General features: G+C 31.1%; 1 protein-coding gene across 7 annotated transcripts in view; it reads right to left on the reverse strand.

The window, feature by feature from the left end:
* LOC126909348 (protein sprint) overlaps positions 1 to 12399 on the reverse strand; it is a 59147-nt gene that overhangs the window by 9666 nt on the left and 37082 nt on the right. For 5 of the 7 annotated variants that reach the window (XM_050691790.1, XM_050691795.1, XM_050691785.1 and 2 more), the window contains one exon: positions 3533 to 3719. In XM_050691790.1, coding sequence (XP_050547747.1) covers positions 3533 to 3719 — 187 coding nt within the window. Of the gene's footprint in view, positions 1 to 3532; positions 3720 to 11133; positions 12018 to 12399 lie in introns of those variants that run through there. The other 2 variants (XM_050691777.1, XM_050691770.1) reach the window with 2 other exon arrangements.

The raw sequence follows: 12399 nt of genomic DNA on the forward strand, positions 1-12399 counted from the left end.
TGACAGAGGGTTGTGGGACGACAAGAGAGGTTCAACGATCCAAAAACTTTACCCTAGAGACATTGCAGCATCTTTGTACATATTATTTTAATGCGGAAAGTGAAAGAGAAGAAAGTACACGACTTGTTCATTGCCGTTAAGTACATGCAATATGATAGGCATTCAAAGCACCGAACCGTGAGTAGATGGTATTAATTGAAAACGAGAAAAAACAACGAAAGTATAAAATACAACTTATGTCGTGTTAAACTGTTACTTTTCAACTATAAGAATATTTAATTCGAACAAAACATTCAAGTCCGTATGCTCTTTAATTTTTAAACTCTTTTAGACTATACGCGTATATGTATACTTAAAGAGCTGTATCTAATTTTAATTAAGTTTTGAGCAGATAATTATTAAAATTAAACGCTTAAAATGTTTAATATTTTTGTTAGNATACGCGTATATGTATACTTGAAGAGCTGTATCTAATTTTAATTAAGTTTTGAGCAGATAATTATTAAAATTAAACGCTTAAAATGTTTAATATTTTTGTTAGTAACAGCTCGGCAGCATATTTATGAGATTTTCAAAATTGTACAAATTAAAAGAGANAGTAACAGCTCGGCAGCATATTTATGAGATTTTCAAAATTGTACAAATTAAAAGAGATGATAGTTATGACGAGGAGTAACTACACGTTTTAATTAAAACATTCTGAATGAAAACTATAATGAAGTCAGTTTTTAAGGAAATCACAAGTACGAGTTTTTTCATAAATAAATATTAAACCTTTTGTAGAAATGACGATAAAACTGAATAATTGTGACTTAAATATAATTATATGAGCAAATAGAAAGTTAAATGTGAAGGTTAAACTTGCTAAAAATATCGGTTCTAAAGAATATTTATCATGATAAATAATCAAAATAATTAAATCATAATGGTATACTTTAAAGTTAAATGTCAAATTCAATTAAAGTAATTCGTTATTGAATTAATTTTTACAAGTACAATTGATTCATAGTTTATAATTTTTACATTACAAATTTATACGTCAGTCATATAAATATATATAAGTCTATATGTTTTGACTGACACACTTATGACACTCAAATAGTTTTTTATTTAAAAGCATGTAAGCGTGATCAGTATATTTAATGAAACCATCGAGTACAGTAATATAATACGACTTAAACTAGAATTAAAAATGTCAAAATAATGGACGTCACGTTTTTATTAGTAGTTTTAATAATCATCCACAATTATACGGAGATATTGAAGGGAAATGTATGTAATTGAGTACAATACGAGTAGAACTTAAATTATTTAATCAGATATAAATTCGAATTAAAACTCTAATAATTGTAACAGTTAGTATTGAAAAACCAGGTTTTGGGATTTTTTAAGTAACTGTACACAAAATATATGAAAACATAATAATATACGCTAACTTACTGATGTACATCTAATAATCTTAACAGAATTCATACATTTAATAATTTTTGGAATTTCTAAATTTTACTTTTTTAACTTCAACGAGTTAATAAAAATATTTATTTATTCTCAATCGTTTAACTGTATCGATCCTATTGAAACATTCGATAATCAATGTAGTAATTATGACTTTAGCATAAATTGTAAAAATAAGAAAAAATAGAAATTTGTTTAACTCATTATATTTTATATGTACTTTTGAAATAATTAATTTAAGTGTTTGATGTTCTATCTAGTTATCTCGGCAGATAGCAACGGTTAATTGAAACGGTATTTTTATATATTGTATAGATGAATAACGTCTAATTTACACATCAGTTTACTCTAATCTAGTTTAGTTTTTGAACGGCTGTACTTGGAATTGTTTTTTTTAAGCAGTCTCTGAAATTTTAAAATAATAGACTTAGTGTAAACACTAGTCTCGCACAAGTTGTTTGGTAACTTTATTTTTTACTATATACACATTGTTTTTATAGTAAAAACCATAGAAATCGCAACGGCCATGTCAAATTACATCTGATAAGGTATTTACGTTCCGAAGAAACGCAGGCAAAAAAATGTCTGATATATTATACGGACGTTGTTAAACTTGAACGAACACGTCTAACTGTAAGAAAAGAAAAAATTGTTAATGAAAATGGAAAATACCAATAAAAACAGAAATGTTTGAGAATGGTTTTTCCATGATCAAAATCAACATTTTTATTTTACACATTAGAAACAAACAAAACTCAGAACATATGAAAAATTATTCAATAAAATTAGTAAATAATTAATAAAACTATTTAAAATAAATTCACTCGGTTAAGAAGTCTTAATTTAATACGACTAAAGTAAATTATTTAATTAAGCTCCGAGTTGTTATTACTAAAAAATATTATTTCAGATGTATTCCAAATAACAGTAGTGAAACATCTGAGACAAATGGGAAACGAATAATCTGTTGAAATCGATAAATTATACAATAAGCATAGACTGCTCTCATTGATATTCAGACATCGTTCAAGTCGGTAGACAGCGGGGGCCCGATGACGTTTGTGCGTGAATGTGTAGGTACATGTGTATTGAAGTTAAATAACAAACAATACACGATATGTGGGTAGAACAATAAAGCTGCAATTTTTTTTTTTGACATGAGCAATCAGAAATAAAAACTATTAAAGTGTCTGTCAATTGTAACATAATAATTCGTAGGGAAAAAAATCTTAATTCGAGCTAACCACACACAGTAGTCGGGAGCGACGCGCAATCGGTCCGTGAAAAGCTTTTCTGGAACTTTGCCAACATCACCTTTGAATTGTTGATGGACATTTTTATTGCGTTGCCAGCTATAGTCTGAAGACTATACCAATTATTAAAAATACTCATGCGGACACATTTGAGAAATTTTTTCAGTTAAATGTTGCGTTTGAGTTTTTGGAATGATCCGTGAGAAATTAAAGTAATTCATAATGGAAAAACGGAGCTTTTTAGGAATATCAAAACGTGTTTAAACGAAAGAAGAAGTGTATCAAGATGCCAAAGGGATTTATAAATTAAATAAAATGTAAATTATGTATGAATATATTGATACATTTTTATTAAAACGGCGAAACGTATAAGCTCAAACAGTTTGAGTTTAGTAGAGCCACGAAAAACAAATGACCCTTGCTGATATTACTTATTAGTAATGACTGTGAAGACTGTAAACGTTATGGTTATTTGCTAAATGATGCGCTCAATTGCCTTTTATTAGAATTAATCCCGTAGCACTATGCGCATTTTGTGTGAATTTATTTGTACGACTAACGATTTATGACTGAAGGTTTTATCGTTAGATTAATAGCTTGGTGGACTAGTAAAAACGCATATAAAATTTCGTTTTACGGATACGAAATTGTTTTTACTGAATCATTTACAATAGGTCAATAAAAGGCCCCTCGCTGAGCTTGCCTCGACCATTTCGGTAATATTAAATATGCAGTGGTCGGTGGCTCGTTTTAGTAATAACATTTTTTAACTTGAATATAACATTAAAATGTACCTATCTGTGAATAAACAATTTCTGACTTACTTGTGATAGATGAATGAGTTTGAAGTCTCGTCCGTCAGGATACTCATCTCCATCGTCTTGAAACTTTTTCTTGTTATTTTGAACCAAGTTGCTATCGACATCTTCATCTTCGGTGGTTCCACCACCCACCAAAGGCCCCTGAGTTCTCGCCAGACCGTCAATATACGATTCAAGAAATGCGTCACCCCTGCAAAATAAACATAAATTAAGTTTTGTATTTTATGCAGTGCTCAAGACAAATCATAATTGCGGAGTTCTTGTGCCAAGAGGGAAGGGGTTGAAGTAAGATAGATCCCCAGTAAAAATGACTACATAGTAAAGGTAGAATTTTTTTTCACGTAAAAAATATTTTTTTTTAAGTATATCCCCTCAAAATAAATTCCTAACTGTGCTACTGCTTTAAACGGGAGGAGTTACGTGCCTAGCCTTTGTTCGGGCATTGATTTAATGTTTTGCGTATAGTTTTATTTAAACAAATACCAAATAAACAATTTACAGTAGTGTAAGTAGTTTTGTAAAAATTTTATGATTACGATAAAATTAATGTAATTTTGAGTTATAACGAAATCATAATTAAGTTTTAACAAGTTTATCCGATATCTGTGGAATTAATGTCATTATAAATTTACCCTAGACGACATACAATAATAATATTATTATTATTATATATCGCAGAAGAAGCGTTGCTTTCGTTGAGGGGAGATGACTCGAAATGTATATAATTGCTTCAATAGTCATTTAGATTTTATCGTTTTACACACTGTTCGTTTAGGCGTCAAAGTTTTTAGGCTTCAGACTTTTATTGAGATTTCCCCTTTTTTACTAGCAGTGACAAGACGAGATCGTAGTTCGACGCCAAAATACAAATAATCGTGACTGCTGTTGGAATATATATTGATTGTTTTTAGCTTAATAACAAAAATTACAATAAGAAACAAAAACAGCCTGTTTTACAGTACAATATGAAAATAATTATTAGTATCGGAAAGAATGTTGTGTAACTTAGATGACATTTGAATACAAATTGAAAAAGTCAGATTAAATGGACAAAGTGTGTTTTCAAAATTTAAGGTTCATTTTATTGATACGGACACAACCCTTTCTTCTAAAAGAGCAATTACTGTCCGTACTTGTCATGTGGTAGGTGGTATGTGTTCTAAAGGAAACAAAGCTTTTGTTTATTTGCAAAGCAGTTCGTTTCGAGTTCAACGTTTTGTATCAACAACAGTAATCAAACATAACAACAAAAAGACACTCAAACAAAACAATCTTTCAATTAGTTGGTTAGGGAAGTATATGCTAGTCTTCACGTTAAAAAGGAAGGTTAAATTAATAAAATAGTAGTATTAAGTGATATCATTCGGAAAACTACTTACGAAACACATATAATTTGTAATTACTACGAAATAGTGAGTGGGATAAGTGAGTTATGAATATTTTAGCCACCACTAGTATCGTAATCGCTACGACTGCAGCTGGAGAGATAATATTTTAAATATAAACTACAAAAGCATTCACGTAGTATTAAATAAAAGCTTAAGGTACTTTAAAAAGCTTCTTATCAGTCTTCATTCAGTACTATAAAGAACAGTGCAGAGAAAAGCCAAAGGGATTTGAATTTAACAAAAGGGTAGAGACTGTATAGAACTATGACGAAGTGACAAGATGAGAATTTCACAGTTATTCAATCGGCTTAATGATAAGATTTGGTGTTAGATGTGCATAAACATTAGTTTAGAAAATTGGCTGTTTGAGAGGCTCATTTAATAAATTATTTAATATTAGTGTAGGGTTCGTTCGATTCTAGACGCATTACTTTAATTATATGAATAGATAAATAATATCTTAAGTTGAATATTTAAGTAAGTAATTGAATGACAATCGTACTAAATTTTTATAATCCTATTAATTTATTACAAATATTTAAGATTTATAATAAATAAACGTAAAAAACGGCATTACCAAGTAGTATGTAGTAAAAACTTAAAATAAGCATGCATAATGATGATTTCAGTGGATTAATTGTTCAGGCATTAGTTAAAATTAGACCGAATAAGCGAACAGTAAACAACAAACTAAATAACAAGTAAATGTAATTGATGGCAACTCAGTAATGCGTATACAATTACTTAACGAATTGATTTTATGGATAGCTATTAAAGTATATCATGTAACTGCAAAGTTAGTCATTATATATGACATATAAAATAAAATAATAAAACAACGAATACCAATGCTCATAGCGTTCAACTAGACAGAAACAAAATTTAACATTAAATGAGCTTTTCCATTAAACGTTTTTGATTTGGATAAAAATATAACTTTCTCACAGACATTATTTTATAAAAATATATGATTATCTGGTGAATAAACTTTGAACTACAGCAGTAAAAAATAAATTACATAAGTATAATAAGTTATAACTGATTACAAATAATAAATTGCTTAGTGAAATTCCTATGTATTAACTGTAACTTAATAGTTATTTATTTTTATATTTATAAAATGCTTAGAGCTACTTCTTCTAAGAATTTTCGGTAACGATATAAAAAATACTACGCTTCATAAAATGCCTTCGAGGAATGGTTTCATGTCAAATCTAATAAACCAGATCATTGAGTTTACCTTTAATATAATTTTTAAAAATACGTATGANAGCTACTTCTTCTAAGAATTTTCGGTAACGATATAAAAAATACTACGCTTCATAAAATGTCTTCGAGGAATGGTTTCATGTCAAATCTAATAAACCAGATCATTGAGTTTACCTTTAATATAATTTTTAAAAATACGTATGAACACGGAATTATTTGTTAAAGTTGATTTTACAAGACTTGNGAACACGGAATTATTTGTTAAAGTTGATTTTACAAGACTTGTTCTGTTGAACAAAATCGAATTATAGATTGACGTCCAATGCATTATTTTAGAGTTATAAGGTAATAAAGGATTATATTTGATAAAAGGGCAATTGGGGTAGTTCTATTGTCGGCGGTACCCTTATACTTCCTATACCCGTTGGTCGAATGTCACAGACAGACCGCCGACCGTCACCATGGATACTGTCTGTAGCTACATGAGTCCCCCACTACCCCAACAATGTTAGTTTATACAATATACATACAGTATTCATATGGATAAAAATTATTCTTCGTGCAATCACCCTCTAATGCACAAGAGAATGAGTCATTTCAATTACACAACATGTTCCTAATACCCTCTCATAGAATGATCGGCCTCCTGACCAATTTGAATATGATAATTTTTTTTTACGGTTTAAAGAAGTACCAAAACACAATCCAAAGATATTTCGATTGATGTGAGGTTATGAATAAATTTGATTTAGTTTTAAATTACATTCATTTCTTAAAAATAAGAGTTGGAGCGATTATTTTATGGTAATATATTTATAGGCTACAAATACTGATAAACAAAATACTGCACATCAGTGAATCGATCAACACCTGATGATGACATTCATAAATCATAATTGAATTGGTAATATAAATTTTTCCCAATAACAAAATAACAGTATCGCATACAAGAAAATAATAATTTTTTACTATAGAATATATCAAAGAAATTGTATTGCTTTGAAAAATGAACGACATTTGGTTTCATGACTTTTACGTTTCCATATGAATTATGGATACCCCGGAGAAACACGACAATATTTTTTTAAAAACGAATGAACATATTAAGTAAACAAACTTCAAATTAAAACGCAGTATGTAAGCAATTGTATATGACCTTCTCGATGTTCCGGAGAATTATCGAAAGCCGATGTCTTTCCAGTGACACACTAATTTTATGAATGAATCAGATTTTACGAGTAATTCGTAATTAGTAAATTAATACTATGCAATGTAAATTGATAAATTCGATTAAAAAAATTTCGTAAACAATAAAAGTGGTTAATAATGAAAATAAGAAAGGTTTGACAGTCTGTATGCATCTACTAATGAGGAAATAATTGAAATCAGAGCATTTTAAAAAAATCGTGTATACAGAGTGATCCAAATGAAAAATATAAAAATACAGAGTGATTCAAATGACAAAAAAAANACGATGACATTCATAAATCATAATTGAATTGGTAATATAAATTTTTCCCAACAACAAAATAACAGTATCGCATACAAGAACATAATAATATTTTAGTATAGAATATATCAAAGAAATTGTATTGCTTTGAAAAATGAACGAGATTTGGTTTCATGACTTTTACGTTTCCATATGAATTATGGATACCCCGGAGAAACACGAAAATACTTTTTTAAAAACGAGTGAACATATTAAGTAAACAAACTTCAAATTAAAACGCAGTATGTAAGCAATTGTATATGACCTTCTCGATGTTCCGGAGAATCATCGAAAGCCGATGTCTTTCCAGTGACACTAATTTCATGAATGAATCAGATTTTACACTTACGAGTAATTCGTTATTAGTACATTAATACTATGCTATGTAAATTGATAAATTCGATTAAAAAAATTTCGTGAACAATAAAAGTGGTTCATAATGAGAATAAGAAAGGTTTGACAGTCTGTATGCATCAAAGTTCTATTTTCGCTTATAAAAAAAAAAATAACGAATTCACTGTTATTAAAAGAGCATATACAGTGAAGTGGCCACAAGTTTTGTAACCTAAATTTGAACTACCCGTATGTCATAAAGTTACATGTGCACTATTACTCGTAAAACAAGCCGACTCCACTATTTTGATGAGTATTTTTATTGGACAGGTCCACAAAGCAAAAATAAAAATAAACATGCACCAATTTGTACAGACCCGCAGACGACATTTCGCCACCCTCACTAAATCGACAAACCTCGCGACCCATTCAATAAAAGGTCCAAGACCTTTTTAGCCTGTCATGTTTTTTTAAACTACACTGCCTATTACAATTTGGGCCAAGCGTGAGCAAGTATGAAAAATGTTTTATGCATGCGTTTAGGTTGTATCTACTACTACGGTGGTCTAATCAACTCAAGAGATTCATGAAATATTCACGGATAAACGATTACGCAATGCTGGGCTTTGAAAAAGGAAGAGAAAAATAAGAAAATACCAAGACTTTCGTGTCTTAAATATCTAGTAAATAACCATAATCCATGTTCTATGAACCCTAGGTTTACTAAATTATAACGGATTGGTCCAACTTAGATCAATTAATGATGACTCCATTTCAAATTTATTACTTCACATGAAGATTCAATTATTTCATAAATGTCATGACCGCCAAATATTTAACGTATCCAGTTGCAGTTTAAAAAAAAACGAATAGATAATATTTAGAGTGAAATCAAAAAACGGTCTTCATTCTCATAACACGATCAATAATCTATGGAGATTGAGAATAAAAAAAACAAATACTAAACAATATACGTATTGATAAAGAAATTGTGATTTATTAACGAACGCTATATGTTAAATGAAACGAAAAATTTCAAAACAAATAAAAATAATTGTATAATTTTTTTTAAATTTATCTTTATGCGTTTTAATAAGCGCCTATAGTAAAAATATTGAAATTATTTGATTACTGAAATTGATTCGTGAAAAAGACTGATTTAAAGTCATTTTGTTTTTATTGTGATAATGAACAATATTTAGGCTAAAATAAAACTATTAAAGAGTTTCTAGAAGTAAAAACTAATGTTGAAATTTAAAGGACATCACTAACTTAACTATTAATAATTGTTTTATGAAACTAAAGTATTCTCAAGAATCATTTTTACGATTAAAACATTTTCCAGATAAATTTCTCTTGTAAAAGTTTTCAAAAATATATTTATAGGAATACATACAAAATATTACTATTTATTAAAAAAAAAAAAAAAGTTAAACATCAAATTTATGTACAAAGTCATTCAATATTCCGAAATGACATATTAAACAAACAGTGTACACGCCAATCGGAGTTTATAAATATTCACGCAGCGCTAATGAACGGCTGGAAAAGCATAGCTGGTTAAATTTAATTAACCATAAGTTTGTGCGCGACAATTCATTTGTAGGCAAAACGATTTTCCAGAAAAGGAAGAAGCAATTTCAATCGTTAGCAGAGTATTGTTTCAGTATGCCATTAACGATAGTCGATTTGGCTGAACTCCACTGCCTTGTCTATGTCGATTAAAATCTCGCTAGCTTGTTGTTTTAACAGACTAATTTATAAAATATAAAAATACCGGATATTGTTCAAAAACATTGAAAGTAAAAAAAATATATATTTTTAAAAACAATACGGAAGAAAATGCTTTTAGAAAAGTGCAGAAATGGAAAGATTGAGAGCCCAGTAATCGGATTAATGGACTGGAGCGAAACGGAAACTTTTAGGTACCGAACAATGAAGTAATATTGAGTACTACAAAGCGAAATGTGCGTCTGCCGATAAGGACCATGAAACTCTGTCCATTTGTGAGCTTTCAATGCAATTATTCAAAAGTTTCAAGTAAAAGCCATCGTGTAAAATGACTGACGACATTCTATTGCGTTTAAAAATTACATTTCCTTTTCAAGTCAACAGCCACTTGTTTATGAGTACTCGTCGCGTTATACGAAATATTATTTTTAAATAGTCTTTAACATTCGTAAATGGGCGTATACATAATAATTTTAATTAGCTATTGATTGATAATCATCTTGAATCAAATGTTACCACATCATAACTAAGCAGTTACATTCACTAAATTCTGCTCCGACTTGAGAATGAAACGAAGGCCACCAGTGGGCGAAAAATGGTTTAAACCCATTATTTTTCGAGTTTTAATAAAATTGTCTCAGTTAATATGGTTTTCAAGGTTAAGAAAATATTTCACATGAATATTTCTTTATGATTCAATATTGCGATGATAATAGTATTTTAAATTATAATCAGATATCCTTAACAATTTATCAAACAAAACCAACTCGTCGGATGAATTTTCTATAAGAAGTGCAAATGTAGAGTGTAAATATTTACTTAGAAAACTTTGGCGAGGAATAATCACATTTAAGATTAAAGAGTTTTGAACAACTTCGTTTAATAAAGTTTGGTAAAATGTTTTAGCCGACGGGATTAAGGGGATAATACTAACAAATTTCACGGTCTTATATAGAATAAAACGAAAAATTTATTTGTACATAAATATTAATCAGGATTTCCTATTCGAGCTGAGCTCCAGTGGTTTTAGAATTTTTCATTGCGTCGATCTTAATAGTCTTTGAAAAACGATGCCGACCAAATTAAATAGGACAATACCACTTATAAAAATTGAAACCCTTGAAAAACGATTCATCTATTCGATTCCACGAAACGGTACTATAAAAACGACTAGTGCTTTTCATATTTGTATGAAACGTCTCCATAACGAATAATACAGCTCTTAACAAACATTGCGAACGGTTTACATAAACTCCGTTTACGGACTTGAAAGAAAATCCACTCGGGAGTTTGTTTTGCCGTCATATCGGAAATTCTGTTTAGTCTTACTTTGCATTCGATTTCTATAAACCGTGATTTTATCGCGGGCTCCGGTTTCGTGTTCGTATAAAATACCGAGTTTCCGAATAAAAATATAAAAGCTACGGTAACAGATGTTGCTGTGTTTCGCTCACCTAAAAAACAGTCTCCTCTTGCCGATCTCGGCATACCGACGGCTGCAGTTGAACGGCTTGAGCGAAGTGGGCGACACGGACCGTCGATTTAACTTGACGAAGCTCAGACTGTTGTTGAGCGATGTCAGCAGTCCGCGATCCGATGTCGGCGACAGAAACGTGGTAGCGCCGTTGCAAAGGTGTTCGATGCTCGGCGAAGGCATGCTAGGCCGTGTTAAAAGAAATCAAGCTGAAAAACCACATATGCGCACGGTGTTTTTCAATAATAAACAATAGAAACGTCTGCTAAATTGACCGGAGAACAAAGGCGGATGATATCGTGTACAACGACATTGACCGATCAGAACAAATCGATTGTTTTTCCACACCGGATCCGGCGGACCGTGGAAGCTGCGTGAAAAAGGATACGGACAAATAATTCGGAAAGACGTGACGTTACGCCTTTTCTGACCAGACTGTAACGAACGACGACGTCCGACGGGGTCAAAAAATTAACCGGTAGGTAGTGGGCATGTTGCGCAAACACGTGTGTGGGTTTGTTGGCTGGAGATGTTAATGATTATTTTTTTGGTAGGGCCAACAGCAACAATAAATTCAATTTGCTTCGATTAACGAATCGGTCAATGCGACGTAAACCGCGACGAGAGAAAACAATTGAGCAGACGAAAAAATCGCAAAAGCTACGTCTTATCGAGTTTACCAGAATTAAAAGTGTCGTTTTCTCCAAACGCAACAAAGAGGAGCACATCACTTATTTACCGCCGTCGAGGACCCCATTTGAAGAGTGCACCCGATTCTCAGCTCCTACGAATTATGCACACAACGAGTAGCGCCGCGCACGTCACGGAGAACGCCAAACGAGCGCACGACCGACGACCAGCAGAGTACAAACGCGACTGATGCGCGTCGAACGTACCGCCGATCGTGGCGTTGTGCAAGAAATATCGGCCGCCTACCTACAAACTTAAGATTTTTCTCTTTCATCAAAGTCGGAAATCACAAACGCTAAAAAATACAACGGCGTTGGTACGGCACCACCTCAATTGAAACGACGTGTGTAATGTAAATTTAATGGCCGTTATTAGGACTGCAATTGTGTAACAATGACAATCTCAGGCAAACGAATCGTTTAATTACCTTTTTTTATTATTCTAACACGAGTATTCTAGATATAATCACGCCAACGCGAGTTAAACCGTTAGGACCGACACAGCGTGTGTGTAAGAGTCTTTTATGTAATATATTCTTATTGGTAATGTTTTAAAA

This window comes from Daktulosphaira vitifoliae, unplaced genomic scaffold (genome assembly GCF_025091365.1).
Source record: "Daktulosphaira vitifoliae isolate Bord-2020 unplaced genomic scaffold, ASM2509136v1 Scaffold_1, whole genome shotgun sequence".
In the NCBI taxonomy this organism is placed as follows: domain Eukaryota; kingdom Metazoa; phylum Arthropoda; class Insecta; order Hemiptera; family Phylloxeridae; genus Daktulosphaira; species Daktulosphaira vitifoliae.